The sequence below is a fragment of the Puma concolor genome, chromosome D3 (genome assembly GCF_028749965.1).
Source record: "Puma concolor isolate L17-30 chromosome D3, mPumCon1.1.hap2, whole genome shotgun sequence".
NCBI lineage: Eukaryota > Metazoa > Chordata > Mammalia > Carnivora > Felidae > Puma > Puma concolor.
This window is the reverse complement of record NC_141678.1, coordinates 8,747,918-8,766,465: the sequence shown is the minus strand read 5'-3', so window position 1 is coordinate 8,766,465 and position 18,548 is coordinate 8,747,918. Positions and strand designations below refer to the sequence as shown.

Here is an 18,548-nt window from a genome sequence, read left to right as displayed (position 1 = left end):
GGATCTGCTTGATCTTTTCAAGGCTTCTTTTTAAGTGTATCTGGGACAGGTCTAAGGTAGTTCTCACTACAGAACTAGATCATGACTCCTATGACTACGTATAAGGCATGGCTTTTCTGGAATTTCTACTGAATGCCCCCAGGGTGTTCAGCAAGATTGGTACTAGGGATGTTTGGAACTCACATATCTCCCAGCCCAGCGTTGTATCATCTCTGGCAGCTTTTTAGCTGTTTACAGTTCAGCCAAAGTTGGATTTTTGGAGCTCCTTCTCTGTAGAGCTTCCTTTCCTTGGGTATTTTGCCATGTAAATTCTTGAGGCGGTGGGGGGGGGGGGGGGCGGGGAGAGGGGGAGAGGCCTTGAACTATAATGTTTGCTGCCACAGTCCAGAAAGTAATTCTAGGCAGAAAGCCAGGTGATTGTGGGGTTCACCTCGTCTGTTTCTCTTCTCTCAGGGATCACAGTAAATTTCATGTGTTTCATCCAGTTTTACAGTTTTGTTTGTTTGTTTGTTTGTTTTTATGGCAAGAGGCCTAATCTGGTACTAGTTACTCTATCATGACCCAAAGCAGAAATCCCATTCTTTTGTATGCTTACACTCCCATTTTTTTAAATGTTTATTTTTGAGAGAGAGAGAGACAGAGTATGAACAGGGGAGGGGCAGAGAGAGAGGGAGACAGACAATCTGAAGCAGGCTCCAGGCTCTGAGCTGTCAGCTTAGAGCCCAACGCAGGGCTCAGATCCAAGAATTGCAAGATCATGACCTGAGCCCAAGTCAGACACTTAACCTACTGAGCCACCCAGGAGCCTCTACACTCCCATTTTGACACACTCCCAAAAACGCATATAGTAATATTTTGCATATATTTTTACATGTTTATATAAGTGGCTTATATTCATATTCTATATTTTTCTTTTAAACTCAACATGTTTTTAAAGACCTATCCACATTTGTGTATTCAGTCACTTAAACATTTGAGTGTATTAAGTGCAAGACACTGGGTATGTCATTTGCACAAGATGGAAAAAGTTCCACTTCCGTGGTGCTCAGAGTCTGGGAAGGTGGGAAGATAACACACAGACAGCCAGGTACACATATAATGTCGCCAGTAAGCAGAATAAAGGAAAGTGAAGCAGAGTAAGTGGACACAGTGTGAGTGGGCAAGAGCGACCAGACAAAGCCTCAGTGGAGGTGATATTTGAGTAGAAGCCTAAGTGAAGGTGTGAGCCATGCAGATGTCTAGGGGAAGACAGTTCCCAGAAGAGGGCCTGAGTGTGATGAAAGAAGCATTTGAGAGCTTTAAGGAAGGGCATGAAGTGATCTCATTTATGTTTGAGAAAGTCCTTTCTCGCTGCTGTGCGGAGAATGGATATGGGGAGGAGGTGGGAGGCTGCTGCAGTAATCTAGGCAAGAGATGGCAAGATATGGTGGGGAGAGGTGGTCTTCCTTGGGAAGTTAGCTTACAGGCAGTGCCAACAATTTGCTGTTAGGTAAGTATTGAATGAGGAAGAAGACATTTAAAGAATGATGCCAATGGTATTGGCCTAAGGAATTAGACAAATGGAATGTCATAAACTGAGATGGGGACTTTTGGGTGGCAAATGAATAATTCTGCCTTGAACTTGCTAGGTATAAGATAGCTCTCAGATAACTAAGGGTGATGCCCTTAGTTGAGATGGGGATTGGAGCTGGGGTTTATGTATAATCGGTGTACAGATGGCCTTTAATGCTGTGCCGCTAAACGAGAACCCCTAGGAACTGAGAGTGGAGAAGAGAGGTGATCTTAGGCCTGAGCCCTAGGAATGTCAGTTCTTAAATGTAAGGTCTTCCTCTTAGGGAATCCAGCAGAAGAGACTGGTAAGAACTAATCATTGGGGTGGGAGGAAAACCAGGAGAATATGGAATCCCAGAAGCCAGTGAAACAAGTGTGTGAGTGAAGGAGTGACCTATTGTGTTCAGTGCCACCAAGTGGGTATATGGACGTCATCAGAGACCTAGAGCCACGCGGTCCGTTCGTGTGAAGTGCTGTATAGTATGCCATCGTGTGAATAGAAAAGGCTCCTTCCTCTCTCTCCCACCATTTACATGAACATTTGCAGCGAACGTTCTTGAACATATCACTGATTTGAGCACATGGGGGGGGGGGGGGTTTCTCTTTGGAGTCTTTCTAGGGATGGAATCACTAGTTTTTAAGGAAGATATGCACCCCTTCAACTTGACAAAACGATGCCAGATTGTTTCCCAGAACAGTGGTACCAGAGTCCATGCCTGTGCTCAGTGTTCAAGGGATGGCCCACATCTTTGCCAACATTTGCTGTTGCAGACTTTAGAATTCTTGCCACTCACATTTTCCTGAGTACTAGTGAGGTGGTGGGTCTCTGCCACTTGGGTTTCCTTTCATGTGACCTGCCTGTTAATATCAGGCAGTTTTCAATGGAGTTGTCTTTTTTTTTTTTTTTTAAAGTTGTATGATTTCTTTATATATATTCTGGACACTAAACCTCCATTAAATACATTGCAAATAATGTGTGTGTCACACCCAGTCTGTGGTATGTCTTAACTTGGTAGGGTTGTGGGTATGTGTGTGTATGTGATATAAAAGCTTTTTGCTTTTCTTGTCGATGATGTTTTTAGAGCACCAGCAGGGAAGAGGGGCAGAGGGAGAGAGAGAATCCCAAGCAGGCTTCACACACAGCATGGAGCCTGACACAGGGCTTGATCCCACACCCTGGGATCATGAACTGAGCTGCAAGCAAGAGCTGGACACTCAACTGACTGAGACACCCATGCACCCCAAAATAGATTTGAGTTTTGATGAATCAAATCTATGTGTTTGCTTTGTTTTGTGTCTTATTTAATCAACCTTTCCCTATTTGAAGGTCATAAAAACACTTGCCAATATTTTTTTTTCTAAGACTTTAAAGTTTTTTTTTTTTCTTAATTATAAATGTTACGGTTAATGCATTGGAGATTCTGTGTAGGGTGTGAGTTAGGGATCTTTTATGTTTGCTTCCTCTTGTGAAGGCCACGTCTTCTGACCTCTCCAGCCTCTTCCCACTGATCTGCATTGCCACCACCATCATACACATTTCCTACAGGGGAATAGGTCTGGTTGGGCTTTTTTTCCCTAATCCACTGATCATATTGCCCATTCTTGGACTCATGCCTAGAAGTTTTCATTATTGAACTTCATAAGAAACCTGCTATCTGGCAGGGCAAGCTGGGCAAAGGGAGGAGGATTATTTGTTTTTTGCTCTGAAGTCATTTGTCTTTAAACAGCTGTCCATAGTGTACTTAAAACAGCACTGGCCGAACTTGGGAAAAAGCTATTTGCCACTCACATATCAAGAACTAATCTGTGGCATAAAGAGGGGGGCCTCACTTTTCCGTGAAACTCTGGGTACTTTTACTTTTGACTTTCCACACCCTTGCCCCGCCAACTCTCACCTCCGGTTTTTCAGGTTGTGATGTCTCTGAACCATGGGGCCACTCTTCCGGTATTTACACGTGGTGGGTATTTTGTGACTGAGCTGTGGTACCAATTTCATTGGTTATTGCCAACCAGACCATAGTGACAGGCCTGACGGGTTCTGGGGTTTCCTGTTGCCTCATCGGCACTGAGACCCCGGATTCCAAAAATAAAAGCACAAGAAACCACCGTGACCTCACGGTCTCTGCTTGCACGGTCCTCTGAACGCCAGGGCTGTTTCCCACCCCCACCCCCCCACGGCCTGGCCCGGCCTGGACCCTGCTCCCTGCCAGAGCAATGTGGGGTCTGAGTGGCCTGGACAGGCTCTGAGGGCCGTCCCCCCCACCTGAACTTGCTCGCTGTCCCCCCTCTTCAGGCTGGCTCCCGCAGGGCCAAAGTGGCTCCGGCAGAGAGGATGAGCAAGTTCTTGAAGCATTTCACTGTCGTTGGGGACGATTACCATGCCTGGAACATCAACTACAAGAAATGGGAGAATGAGGAGGATGAGGAGGACGAGGAGGAACAGCCGCCACCAACACCTGCCTCCGGTGAGGAGGGCAGAGCTGCCGACCCGGCTGCGGCCCCTGTCCCTGCGCCCAGGCCCCCCCTAGACTTCAGGACCACATTGAGGAAGCTGTTCAGCTCCCACAGGTTTCAGGTAGGTGGGCAGAGGCCCAAGATGCCCAGGGTGGGGCAGAGCTGTCAGCCAAGAGTCACGAGGCCAAGGTGGGAGCCCGTCTCTGCCACTGTATGCCTACTGAATGCTAACCGTGTGTCAGGTGCCCCGTCCAGCACTGGGCAGATCCCGTGTTGTCAGGGATAAAATAAGTCACAATCCAAAGTCAGTTAAAGGTCTAGCACCTGATGAGTGAATAAACAAAATGTAGTCTGTCCATGCTCGGCCAGGAGGAGGAAGGAGGCACGGACACCTGCTACAAAGTGGAGGAGGCTTGACAACATGGTACTCCATGAAAGGAGCCAGACACAAAGACCACAGAGCGTATGATTCCATTTATATGAAATGTTCAAAATCGGCAAATCCGTAGAGACAGACAGCAGATTGGTGGTAACAAGTTGGAGGGAGGGTAGAATGGCAATGGGCTGCTTACCGGATACGGGTTTCCATTTGGAGTGATGAAAACGTTCCAGAACTACATAGTGGTGATGATTGTACCACCCTGTGAACGTGCTAAATGCCCCTGAACTATAAGCCAACTTAAAAATGATTCAAATGTTTTATGGTAGATTTTAGGTTATGCAGATTTTATGATACACAAAAAGTAAACTGAAGGGTAAACACTGGAGCCAGAAAAAGATGTTCCTGCGTTCATTCGGCAAACACTGAGTGCGTGCCCTGAGTTGAACAAAGCCAAGATGGGTCCCGTGTCCCAGACACATCACCCTGGGGGCTTCAGTCTCTAATGCTGTAGAGCGATCTGCATAGTGTAGCCCACGGCTGACCTCGGGGTGCAGTTAGGGGAGAACATGAGAGGGAGATGTGGAGTTGAGAGAATAGCGAAGCGTCTGTTGGCATCTTCTGACTTCGAAAGACAAGCGCAGGTCGAGTCTGGTCTGGCTGGCCCCGCAGTGTCTGGAAACGTGTTCTGAGAGCCCCAGGAGAATTCGGGAGGCCCAGGGATACTAAGGAAGCATGCAGCCCCCAAGGTCCTGTAATGGAGCCATTTTGGGGACCCTGTTGCTGGTGTCCTCCTAAAGCAAAATAAACCAGCGCCTCCCAAAGCTGACTTCCCTTCTGGAAGCAGAAACAGCCCTTGCCTCTCCCATCACTGACTTTGTTCCAGGGTAAAATAGAAAAAAAAAAAAAAAATTTTTTTTAATTTTGGTCTTTTTCTCATTCTTGCGTAGCTTAGAGAAATGAAGCAGGCCAAACAGCCCAACAAGCCTTGCAGCTCAGCACTTTCCTCTGCGGCTGTGACAGGAAAGTAAACGTGGTATTAAGTTGTTGGGGTTGAAATCCCAAACCCTCAATTTCAGGAGCAGAAGGAAGGCATCAGTTTCCCTCCAGCTGCAAGGGAAACCCTGGACCTCCCAGCTCTGGGAGGTCCTCCCGAGGGGGCACAGGGCTGGCCCCCTGCGCCAGGACCCCTAAGGACACTCCTACTGGATAAGCCTGACTGTGGAAACAGAAGTAGAGATGCTTAGTCATTCACTTGACAGTCACTTCTCAAGCACACACTGCGTGCCAGGGGTACAGCAGCAGGCATGGCAGATGTGTCCCTGTCCTTATTCTTGAAGGACCCACAGTCTGTGGAGAGGCAGGCACTCCAGGAACCATCACCCAGACTGATGCTGGTTATGAGTGAAGGGAAGCCCTCTGTAAGAAAACAGAAGGGGGCTCCCGGCGATCCTGGGGGCAGGGAGCCACATGACCCAGGATTGGGTGTCATAAGACATGTAGTGGAGGAGGTGACATTTCACCTGACACCTGAAGCTTAGGCAGGGCTGAGCTCTGTGAATGGGGAGGGGAGGAGCTTTCCAGGCAGAGGGACTGTGTTTGCAAAGGGCCGAAATAGGAAAGGACCTGTCATATTCCGGGAATTGGGAAGGGTCCACATCGGCTTCCGTGTAGCAAGTAAAGGGATAACTTGGCAAGAGAGGAGGTGCTGGAAGGTCACCTGTGGGCAGTGGGCAGCCATGGAAAGTCTAAATGCGTGGGTGGGAGGGAGTGACACAACTGGATTTGTAGAGAGGCTCAGGGAGACCACGGCGGAGTGGGGATACCAGTGCAGGGGTTTGATCTCTGCCGGTAGAATCAGCATGCAAAAGGATTCTGGAATCCCTTTCTTGGATGCGTTCTCTACCTGTTCCCGTGGTTTGAGGCAGCCTAGGTGACCAGGTATATAGTTAATTGCCATCACTTCTCACACAGGATGGTACAAGCAAGGGAAAGAATATAGGGCGTGTTGGGCCTCTGTGGAATCCATGGGTGGACAGGGTGGCTGAGCTGGGGAGGACAATTGTGAAGGTCAAGGAGCTTCACTTTATTACCTGCTCACTACAGCCGGGCCCTGTGCCTTATAAGCACCCTTCACACATTACCTCATGTAATGCTCCCTGTGTCATTCTAGGGTGTAAAATGTGGTCAACCGCATTTTCTCCAAGAGTACGCTGAAGCTTGGAGTTAACACTTGAGAGACGTGCCCAAGGTCTAGGCCAACGCAGGAGCCGGCCCGGTGCTGGCGGCCCCATAGCCTTCGCTCTCACCATGGCCGTCTTTGCCCCATCTGGGTTTGGAATTAACCGGCTCCCCTGAATTCTCAGCTTTTCTCTTTGTGACATGACTCCCCTCAGAAATAGCACTGCCTTGTGAAGTGGCAGTTTCAGGGTCTGGGGATTTTTTCACAGCGGTCAGGATTGGAGCCCAGACATTGTACTTTTATGACCTTCGGTCTGTCTCACCTTTTTTAATTGAAGAGAAATTCACATAATCATTTTATTACAATTATTTATTTTAAGAGAGAGTGAGAGAGTGCACATGGGATAGGGACAAAGAGAGGGAGAGAGAGACTTCCGAGCAGGCTCCACACTGGCACAGTGTAGAGCCCGATGTGAGGCTCGAACTTACAAACCGTGAGATCGTGACCCGAGGCGAAATCAGGAGTCATTCACTTACCTGACTTGACTGAACCAGCCAGGTGCCCCTAAAGTTAATCATTTTAAAGTGAACAATTCAGTGGCATTTTGTACATTCACAGTGTTGTGGCACCCCCACCACGGTCTAGTTCCAGAATGTTTTCATCACCCCAAAAGGAGATCCAGTACCCATTAAACAATAACCCTCGGGCCCCCGGGGACCACTAATCTGCTTTCTGTCTGTATGGATTTGCCCGTTCGGGACTTCATAGGAAAGGAATCAGACAACGCGTGGTCTGGACGCCCGGCTTCTTCCTCCGCGTCGCGTCTTCCCCATCACTCATGCTGTAGTGTGCCAGTGCCGCTTCCGTTTTACAGCTGAATATTCAGTCTGCTTTTAATGTCTCTGTGCCTTGGTTTTAGACCAGACAAAGCTCTCACATCCCTTCAGCTCTAAAATAAAACCAAGGATGAAGAAAGAAAGAAAAGGAAAAACAACCTGCCAGAGGCTGGAATCTTTGAGCTACTGAATTTGAATATGTGTGAAAACTTCATTACAGAGCAATTTGGCATGCAATTTTCACAGTAAACCATGTCACTGAACACTGTAATTACTGAAATAATTAGCTACGGGCTGAGATGGTCAAAGGGTTTACTAGTCCATCCTCACACAGGCCTGTTGGGTTCCAGCCCTAAACTGCAGGCACTGCCAAGAAAATGGCAGATGAACTTGTGGAATCTACCCCGGAGTGTTGGATGTAGGAAGGGCCCTGAGGGAGGCGAGGGAGGGTCCACAGTTCCCGAGGGAAGAGAGGGGTTACACGGCGTCCTTTGGGTCTCCTCCCATCGCTGCCATTTCCACCGCCGGACACCGTCACCCCCACCCTGCCATTACAGAGGCCTCACCAGCATCGTCACTGTCACCATGCCCCCCCCACCCCCGTTGGTGAGAGCACGCCCTCACTGCACCCCACTCTCACGGAGCCCACAAGATGGTCCTCCTCCCACCACTCTCTTCAGTCCCCAGCAGACCCAGGACTCCCTCTGCCCTTGGCCCCCTAACGAGCACGCGTGAGCTGGGCAAATATTCGCGGCTCTGGACGGAAGCGATTTCGTGTGTCCCGTGGACATCACTGTAATCTGGCTGCCTGAAGCAGGCAGTCCCTGGAGGCCTTCCATGACTCAGATCTGTGAGACAGATCTTTTTAATTATTTACCGAACATCTGTTCTGGGCGTACCCTGGCAAGAAGATCTCCAGAAACAGAAAAATTAAAACTTAAAAAACATTTTCTTGCCATCTAGGAATCGGCAGTTTGGCTTGAGAGATGCTGAGACACAGTGAATGAATACGAAGACTGGTGGTGACAGAGTGTCACTCAACCACACAGAGAAGCTCCAGGGGGACAGACACTTCCCAGCGGGTGGGGGGGGGGGGCAGCGCAGGCAACAGGCCTGGAAGGCGCTCGACTGTGGGCCGCGGCCTCCCATCCTTGGCATCTTTACCCAGGATGGTTTCCCCTAGATGTTTCTGGCCTAATGTTTCTTGCGCCTTCCCTTGGTCTGCAGGTTATCATCATTTGCCTGGTCATTCTGGATGCCCTCCTGGTGCTCGCTGAGCTCATTCTGGACCTGAAGATCATCAAGGCTGACAAGAACGCCGTCAAGGTAGTGTGTCAGCAGCCCTTTAATACGGCTCAGTTCTGTTATCTTTCCTGAGGCGGGCAGAGTGGGGCAGATGGCACCCGCCTGGGAGTCGCAAGTCCTTAACAGAGTAGGTTGACTGGGTGCTTTTAACCAACGAGCAGAGAAAATGTCTTTCTTTCCAAACTGTAGATAAGCATTTACTACAAACAAGAAACCTTCTCATTTCGTGTGATGGCTCGAATCTCAAGTGGTGCTAGACCGCAGAGCTGGAGCCTGCTGCTGCTTCTAGAGGATCTGACCGAGAGAGGGCTACTGTCCCATCTTTAGGGGCAGATGAGCTATTTCTCTGCCTGTCAACATTCTGATGTGGTCCCCATGTTGGAGATGTGCCCACTGTTTATCCCCCAGTTCACAGCTGCTGCCTGAGCCAGCCCCAGACGTTTGTCCAGCCTTCCCAAGACAGCTGCTAGCTTTTATTCTGTGGCCAGCCCGAGTCCTTCTGGAATATTTTTCCTCTCTCTCTAAACTTAATCACGGACATACCTGCTGTACTCACTCTCTTGTGCCTTTTTCTTCAACTTTTTATTATGAAAAATGGCAAATAAACATTTGCTGTATTTGCTTTCTCTATATCCACAAACACACCCATGTATTTTTGACCATTTGAAAGTAAGTTAGACATTAGGACACAAATATTTCAACTTGCTTAAGTATAAGGTCCTTTTGGGGCGCCTGGGTGGCTCAGTCGGTTGAGTGTCCAACTTCGGCTCAGGTCATGATTTTACAGCTTGTGAGTTCAAGCCTTGCATCGGGCTCTGTGTTGACAGTTCAGAGCCTGGAACCTGCTTCTGCCCCTCTCTGCCCCCACCCTGTTCTCTCTTTTTCTCTCAAAATAAACATTAAAAAATTTTTTTAATAAAATTTTAAAAAAAGGTCTTTCTCCTATAGAGCCACAATATTATCAATTCCTGAAAAGTTATCAATGATTCTATAATAACCAGTTTATATTCAAATGTCCTCATTTGTCCCAAGAGTATCTGTTATAATGTTTTTGTTATTTTTTCAAACTAGGATCCAGACATCTGATATTATACTCGGTCATATCTCCACAGGCTCTTTTAATCTAGAAGAGTCCTCCCACCTTTAATTTTTTCCCCTTAGGACACTGACTTTTTGGAGTCCAGCCAGTCATCTTGTTAAGTGTCCCGTGTTCTGGATTTGCCTGTCTCCACTGAGGTCCTTCCAGCTTGTTCCCCTATCCCCTGTACACCATAGGTGAGGTCCGGAGGCACAATTAGCAAGAGTTCTTGGCTGGTGGGGTGTTTTCTTTATAGCACAGCACATTGCTACCGGTGATCCTCACTGAGACCACTTAAGGCAGTAATTGCTGAGCTGTTCCACTGTCCAGGGACACTTTCCCTTTTCAGTTATAGATAATCTGCAGTGACACTTGACTGCCATGCAAAAATCCTCTTCTCCAATTAGCGTCCACCTGATGGTCACTATCTGAGTCGGTGAATACATTGGGGGATGCGAACTCAGATTTCCATCATTCATTTTACATCTAGTAGGTGGTAATTTTTATATATATATATAAAGAAGAGCTTTCCTTTTCCCCCCATGTGTGTATACATATCACGATGGGGGACTCATGGATTTTTTGGGTGTATTCAGTGTATGATAATCATAGTCCTTCTGTTCACTGTTCAAATTGTCCCATATTTGGTCACTGTGAGCCTCTTCAAACTGACTATATCTCTTTAACATAACTCCGTAGGCTCTGAGCATTTCTTGTTCTCTGGCGCAAGACGACGTCCCAGCTGAGTTTGTACTTTCCCTGTCCTAGAATGGAAATGGTTACTTTAAGGAAACGTAGTATTTATAAATAAAGATCTAGCAATCCTCTTCAGTTACCGTCTACCTGGGAGATCATTTCTCGTCAGTACGTAGGAGTCAGCCTTGGTCCTTTGCCCAGTGCTCCATATGGAGGTGCCATAATGCATCTGCCAGATGCCCTCTAATATTTCTATACTGCAAAGAATATAGAAGATCTTTTGTCTGTAAATGATGCTGCAGCGAATATCCCTACAACATGCCTTTGTGCACGTGTCAGCTTGGCTGTAGGATAGATTCCTAGCATTGGAGTCACCGGGCCAAAGGACATGGTTTTCAAATCCTGCCATTGCCCAAGTGCCTGTCAGAGGGCAGGCAGGGCAGAGCCCCGGTCTGTGGTGTTCCGGCCGTATTCCCAGGCCAAGAACTGAGCCCGTGGAGTTTGGGGTCAAATCAATGAGTTCACTCTCCGGTGCCCGGGCAGGTGCACTCAAGGCCAGCTCGTCTGTGTGCCCTGCCCCAGCCTGTGACCAGCCCTGGATCTGCACTCACTGTGCTGCCTCTGTCCTCTCCAGGTGTTTCACTGCATGAGCATTGCCATCTTGACCTTCTTTATGATGGAGATTTTTCTAAAATTATATGTCTTCCGCTTGGAGTTCTTTCACCACAAGTTTGAAATCCTGGACACCATCGTGGTGGTGATTTCCTTTATCCTTGACATCGTCCTCCTGTTCCATGAGCACCAGTTTGAGGCTCTTGGCCTACTGATTCTGCTCCGGCTGTGGCGGGTGGCCCGGATCATCAACGGTATGTTCCCTGCACTCCCGGGCTGCAGAGGGAATTGGAGGGTGGGCACAGCCTGAGAGTGGACCCAGAGGCCATGGTTCCTCCTCCTTCTGGCTAGCATTTTCTAGGGAAAAAGGGGGTGACCTGAGTTTGTAGCCTCTGTGGCTACAAATCGACACGGCGTCACATGCTCAAAGAGGAACCACATTTCTCCTGTAGGCCTTGTTTTCATGATAATTAGAAGATATTTATAGAAGGGGTCAGACGAATGCCTCCTTGGTCCCTACAGCTTGGTCCCCAGAGCACCTTTGTTGTTTGGTGTTTTCCCGAAGATTGTTCCACCGCACCCCACCCACTGGGAGGGGTACCATCCAGAAGGGGTGCAAGTAAGCTGACAAACGCTGCACCCTAGATTCTGGCCCTTTGAGGAAGTCACAGCACTTGTTAACATGAGGAAGACTTTGAGAACTGTTTCCCAAACTGACAAACTGGACAGTTTGGGGGGAGATAACACCTCTTAACATGACGCAGACTTTGGCTCTAGAGAACACGCTTGGGGAAAGAATGCTCTACCATATTCCTCATACACACCCTGTTGGTGCAGGGAGGCTGTTTCAGAGAAGCCATGTTTGTGCTGTTATTGGGTGGACACAGTGATCACCAACTGGTTCAGCTCTCCCTGAACGAGTCAGGGTTGTTCTGAAGCCTGTCTGTAGACCCACTGCACCAGAATCCCCTTCAGGGCTCTTGTTTTTTCAGTGGAGAGTCTGATGCGACGTCTGGGTGGACCCTCGTGGGGTGTCTGTTTTTGAAGTGCTACCAGGTGACCTGGGCGTCCAGACAGGCTTGGGAATCCCTAGACAAGCGTCCAGCCCGACAGACTGTAGGTCAATGCCAGGAGAGTGAGGCAGGCCCGTCCTAGGATGTGCAGCTCCTTCACTGGGCAGCAACGAGTCCCACCCCGGCCTTCCGTGCTGGCGGTGAGGGGTCACATCTGCTCCGATGCGGGGCTCTGCCTGTGGGCACTGCGGGCTCCCACAGGCTTTAGGAGCCAGTTCAGATCTGATTAAAGTTCATTAAGAATATTCACTTGGGGGGCTGAGTGGGTTAAACATCCGACTCTTGATTTCGGCTCAGGTCATGATCTCACGGTTTGTGAGATTGAGCCCTGTGTCAGGCTCTGCACTGACAGCAAGGATACTTGCTTGGGACTCTCTCCCATTCTCTCTCACAAAATAAGCAGACATTAAAAAAAAAAATTAATTTGGGCTCCATCAAAGGAAATAAAGGAAGTTTTCCACTTTACTGAATACGCTTATGCTGATTATTTCATTCATCAAACAGAAATACTCTGTGCAAAGGTTAGCACAATTGAAATGGATCAACCATTACAAACTATGAATGACTCCGGAATAGTTACTACCCATTACTCTCCTATCACACCATTGTGAGATGTGCTTTTACAGATAAAACCAAAAGCCTGAGCTCTGTTCATTCTCTTGGTCCAAATGGTAGCAGGGCACAGGACTGCCTAATAATGCGCACTATTGCATCGCTATCAAATTTAGGGGCAGGACATGAAAGGTCTGAGAAAGCAACACAAGCTTCAACTGGATTCAGACAATCAAGAATGCTGGGGACCGGGGGCCGGTGCTCCCCGACCTATGGCTACCGAGTCCACACATGGTCACTCTTAGTTGGAAGGCACAGAGCATCCCCAGTTGCTGCACAGTCTTTTGAGGTCATGTCCCCACTGTGGCATGGGCATTTGGGAGCCTACCAGATAAGGCCGATGACCCCCCTGTCAGCCAAGGCTTTGTTGATGGCCTGATAGCTGAATTGGCCATAGCTGTGGGAGGCGGAAAGTCAGGACAGTGACAATTCCAAGGCCAAGCTTGAGCATTTCCAGCCATGTACTTTCGTGTCTTTTGTGTAGAGTGCTAATAAGCCACGCCGTCATGAACACGCTCTGTGTTAAGGAGCTTAACACTCACGTGGTCAGGGACTATTAAGGACTTCTTAGCCCATGTGGGCTAAAGGGAAATCTTTAGGAGCCAGTTCAGGTCTGATTAAAGTTCCTTAAGAATATTCATTTGGGGAGCACCTGGGTACTGAGTAGCTCAGAGATAAACTCTGACCCTCCTAGTTCTGATGTCTTTAAGGGACTGACCATGCTGTCACCAGCTGGACACAGTTATAAATAATACAGGGCTTTTTCCAAGTGGTTAAACTAGAAACCTATATCACTGAGACCCTTAATTATTTTACAGGAATAATTATCTCCGTTAAGACACGTTCAGAACGGCAACTACTGAGGTTAAAACAGATGAATATACAGTTGGCCGCCAAGATCCAACACCTTGAATTCAGCTGCTCTGAGAAGGTAAGACCACAGTTGTGGGAAAATGCCACCTGTCTGCCTTCAGTTCTGCACTTCTCCCTGCCAGGCCCTTGCTCGGACACAGCCCTCGACTAAGTCTTCCTTGTTCTTTCAGACTCAGGTTAGGCATCGCCTCCTTCCCCAGAGCTATGTCAGGTGTCCCTCCTCTGAGTACCTCCTGTCACTGGAGTCGCCCACTGGACCCCATCTGACTGAGGCAGGCTCCACTGGCAGACTCCAGTAGGAGTGTAGCATTCATTCGGCTGTGCATCCGGGGGACCCACTGAATGCTCGCCACATCTCTGGGGAGGCTCAGAAGGTAAACTGACTTGTTTGCCTGCTTTTGTAATGACAGGAACAAGAAATTGAAAGACTTAACAAGCTCTTGAGACAGCACGGACTTCTTGGTGAGGTCAACTAGATGCGCACCTGCTCCACCCCAAAGAGAAGACCCTGCTTCCACGGGCTTGTGTCTCTGAGAGAAAGACAGCTGCCTCTCCTGGGCCCGTTTAGGGGAGAGGTTTGGTTCGATGCCTTTGCCTCACCTCCACCCAGCTTGGATTCCGGGGTGGGCAGGTGGTAGGGGGAGGGGGGAAGGCGGGGGAAAGGCTTGCCCTTCCTTTCTTGGCGTGACCAAGAACTTCCCATCCCGTCCTCACTCCACGTCACCATGTATCATAAACTATATTCTCTCATGTTGACACTTTTGCTTGAAAATGAACGAAGCTGGACAACTACTAGTTGTATATAAAATTTTATCTCATCAGTGTACTTTTCACATTTCGCGTGTATATTGAGGAACCAGTGCATTCTTTCATATGGGCATTCTGAAAGACAAAGGAAAAAAGAAAGCTACCTTAGCTACCAGCCCATTCTAGAAAGTCTTCTCTTCCCAAGCTGTTCTCAACAGCTCCTCTTGGTGCATATTCCTCCAGGGAGGTTGTCCTCAGGTACCCAGCCCCTCCTCTGCCGCATCTAGCTTCTAACTGGCTCTACCCAGTTCCGCCACCTGACAACTTTTTTCTCAATTACTGTGCAATTAATGTATAAAAGCAACTCCTTCCCTCGGGACCTCCTACTCTATTCTTTCCAGCATCAACTGCTAGGAACTGCTCTGTGGTATTCCGTACAACCACCCGTTGGAGAGCTCCAGTGCCTGCCACCGAAATAGCAATTAGACCCAAGACTCCATGTAATGAAGGTGACACCGGGGAAAGATTCCCTCATGAGGCCCTGTGCTCTACTTGAATGATTTTGTACAATTTTGCTATTTTTGTATTCGTTTCCACGGGACCAGTAAAGAAAACCTGGACTACAAACTGAGTATTTTTAAAATAAGTCATGTTGAAGCAGAGGATGAATACACTGGATGAACCCTCGATGCCTGAGCTACTCAGGGTCTGTCCCCTGTACCATCTTCCCAAAGCTGCAATTTGCTTTCCACACGTGACCTATGTGCCAACAGTACTGGAAATCACCAAGACCAGACGGTGCCCCATTCTAAGGTCACACTAAGTAGAATTTCCAAAAGGAAAAAGGAGGGAAGTGAGCGGAGAGAGGAGATGTGTGGTTTGAGGGCAACCCCACAGGTCAGAGGTGTAACACCACAGGAGGTCTCCAAGGGAGCCCACGCCCCACAGCACTTGATTCTAGAGGTGTGGTGTCATTTCCTTGATTAAAAACTTACGTCAAACAAAGGGGAAGAAGAAATTAAACGGCAGCTTGGCATTGATGGTTGGCCGAGTCCTGAAGCCCGCCTCTGCAGGTGCAGACACATCCACAAAAGTAACCGCAGTGGAAATAAGAACCGTTCTTTCATTTCCTGAGTTGGTCTGTAATAAAAAGAGCGATGCAAGCCCTGCCTTCCAGCGTGCTAACAAAGATGGGACATGTTGCGTTCTTTTCCGCACGTGACCGTGGTCAGTGCATCTCATAGGTATGCGGAGGGCCCATCAGCCACTAACTTGGATGAAAGATACCACTTTTACCCAGGTTGTCCTACCCCATCAATGTCAATCGCAACTCAATTTTCAATGAATTTTAAGGATCAAATCTAAACAAGAACGCTAATGTGAATTCAACTGTTGTCAGAATTTTCTAACTAAATGACTGCTAAAGTGTTTAAATTTCAATAATTTTTTCACAGAATAAATTTTATTATCACACTTGAGTTTTGTCTGGACTTACATCTTAACCAATACCTTGATTTTTTTAAGTTTGTTTGAGAAAAGTGTGGGAGGGGCAAAAGGAGAATCTTTTTTTTAAAAAATTTTTTTTTCAACGTTTTTTATTTATTTTTGGGACAGAGAGAGACAGAGCATGAACGGGGGAGGGGCAGAGAGAGAGGGAGACACAGAATCGGAAACAGGCTCCAGGCTCCGAGCCATCAGCCCAGAGCCCGACGCGGGGCTCGAACTCACGGACCGCGAGATCGTGACCTGGCTGAAGTCGGGTGCTTAACCGACTGCGCCAACCAGGCGCCCCAAAAGGAGAGAGAATCTTAAGCAGGCTCCATACTCAGCGTGGAGCCCAACACAGGGCTCAATCCCATGACCCTGGGATCGTGACCTGAGCTGCAATCAAGAGTCTTGACGCCCATCCAAGCCACCCAGGGGCCCCTTAACCAATACCTTTCTACTCAAGTTAGACGTACCTCGGGAAATGAGGATGCAATTAGATTTGCAGTGACATTAACTATTTTAGCCTGTGGGTTCAGTAAGGATCCGTACTTTGTCCACTTCACTTCTATAACCAAAGCCACTGGGAGCTGGCAGGAATCCTGCAAAACAAAATGCCATTCACCAGTCTGAACATTACACAACCTCATGTCAAACTTAATCTGCAGTTCAGTTTTAATTATAAAATGTTTCGCATATTACAAAATGTTCTGAACAAGAGAGTGAATAGACTCTAGAAGTTCATACGAAAACAGCTGAGAGCACATATTTTAAAGTACTCAGTGCTCCAAAAATATTTTAACACCTAAAGCATCATTTTTCCGTGCTCTCCCGTTTCTAGAAAGACCAGCCAGTATTGGGAAGTTCTGGAGATCCCAACACCAAACTGGAACACGGGGCTTCAAATGCCCCAACTTCAGCTCAGGGATTCTTTAGGGGAGAAACTGGCATTGGGTGGGGAGAGAAGAGAGGATGGGGTTATTCACAGAAATTAAACCTAATTGCAGATCACGTTCCAGAACACACCTGGAAGAAATGCAGTTGCTCTCTTTCCATTTATTTAATCTCATCAGTTGGCGATCAAGGTGTTACACAGGAACGTATAGAAATGAGTCTGTAAGGGGCGCCTGGGTGGCTCAGTCGGTTAAGCGTCCGACTTCGGCTCAGGTCATGATCTCACGGTCTGTGAGTTCGAGCCCCGCGTAGGGCTCTGTGCTGACAGCTCGGGCCTGGAGCCTGTTTCAGATTCTGTGTCTCCCTCTCTCTCTGACCCTCCCCCGTTCATGCTCTGTCTCTCCCTGTCTCAAAAATAAATAAACGTTAAAAAAAAAAAAAAAATTAAAAAAAAAAAAAAGAAATGAGTCTGTAAGTTGTCAAAGATACTAAGTCTCCTGTGGACTGAGAGCATTGCTCCCACAGTTGCGCCTCCTGAGGCCTCTGCCCCCGGGCAGAACAGGCCAACAGCCTCCCAACCTTTTTCTTGCCTTTACATCTGGTTTGTTGGCAAATGTGATAACCACTGAAGCTGCTTGACCGGTAGAAGGGATTCCATTGTAATACTCGACTTCTGTGTGTGTGTTTGACATTTTCCCCACAATAACAAGTTTTTAAAACTACGCCTCTTTAGGGCATGAAAAGCTACCAAGCCTGCTAAATTTGGTGCCTGCCAAAAAGGCACTGGTGAACTCCTTAGCTTGGAACTGCCTTTTAAGAAGTTTGCAGGCAAAAAAATCCCTGTGACTATCCTGTTATTAGAAGATGCGATACACCACTGGCAGAAACTGAGCTTATTAGCACAAGCTCTCATGTCTGCTACTGGAGTTTCCTGGAAGGGGAGTACAAAACCCACTCCAGGCTCTCTGAGCTCCCTGGACCAGCAAAACCCTGAAAACGCTAATGTCTGCACTGCCTCTCCTCCCAACCTGTTTTCCCCTCTGAGGGGTCCTAATAACTGGATGTCTCAACCCAACTGCCAGAAGCCAGAAGCAATTTGCCTCGCTCTGAGGTGGCAGACCCGAGCCAAGACATAGCAGCTGAACAGCAGGGACTGAGTAATCATGGGTCTCTGCCGGGGACTCAGGAGGAGGGCCGGATCAGAGCTAGAGAGCTAGTCCTCAGCCCCTTTGTCCCCATGCTATAAATACGCTAAGCAGATAATGAGAGGCCCGAGAAGCTGCCACAAGCAAACGCTGGGCAATTAAAGGATAAGATGGAGAGCACGCCTCCGGTGATGGGGACCAGCCCACGCTCTGACGGCTGAGACAAAAGAAAAAGGTGGGCAGAGCAATCACATGTGATCAGGAACCTCTCTGTAGCATGTCAAGTTCCATTAAACTCTTCAGGGAACTTTGGAACTGAAAGCTCTCACGTGTGGGCTGCCTTTATAGACCTGGGAACGAGAGATGGGACAGCGATGTGGACAGGAGGAGTCTTTCTGTGACAGTCCATGTCATACTCCCCTGTCCTGTCACGATGCCTCATGTCACACCAGCAGTGATCGTAGGAAGTCAGGATGGTGATGGGTGGTAGTTTCCACGTTTGGAGCGGCCACTAGGCACCACGAATGTCCCTCATTTAACTGTACCACCCCGTGTGGCTGACACTGTAGCCCTCACTCCCTGTTTCACAGATGAGGAAACAGGCTCAAACCCTCAAAGGCAAGAGC

The 18,548-nt window shown here is 48.2% G+C and overlaps 2 protein-coding genes across 14 annotated transcripts in view; one reads left to right on the top strand and one right to left on the bottom strand.

The window, feature by feature from the left end:
- Positions 1–15,876, top strand: part of HVCN1 (hydrogen voltage gated channel 1) — a 37,027-nt gene extending 21,151 nt beyond the window's left edge. For 9 of the 10 annotated variants that reach the window (XM_086681669.1, XM_086681671.1, XM_086681674.1 and 6 more), the window contains 5 exons: positions 3,845–4,126; positions 8,630–8,728; positions 11,116–11,347; positions 13,597–13,709; positions 14,062–15,876. In XM_086681669.1, the coding sequence (XP_086537795.1) occupies positions 3,845–4,126; positions 8,630–8,728; positions 11,116–11,347; positions 13,597–13,709; positions 14,062–14,127 (792 nt within the window). In that variant the 3' untranslated portion in view covers positions 14,128–15,876. Of the gene's footprint in view, positions 1–2,984; positions 3,510–3,844; positions 4,127–8,629; positions 8,729–11,115; positions 11,348–13,596; positions 13,710–14,061 lie in introns of those variants that run through there. The other variant, XM_086681670.1, reaches the window with a different exon arrangement.
- Positions 14,445–18,548, bottom strand: part of TCTN1 (tectonic family member 1) — a 29,137-nt gene continuing 25,033 nt past the window's right edge. For 2 of the 4 annotated variants that reach the window (XM_086681668.1, XM_086681666.1), the window contains 3 exons: positions 16,360–16,485; positions 15,394–15,538; positions 14,445–14,533 (listed from right to left, as the gene is read on the bottom strand). In XM_086681668.1, the coding sequence (XP_086537794.1) occupies positions 15,395–15,538; positions 16,360–16,485 (270 nt within the window). In that variant the 3' untranslated portion in view covers positions 14,445–14,533; position 15,394. Of the gene's footprint in view, positions 15,539–16,359; positions 16,486–18,548 lie in introns of all 4 variants that reach the window. The other 2 variants (XM_025933352.2, XM_086681667.1) reach the window with 2 other exon arrangements.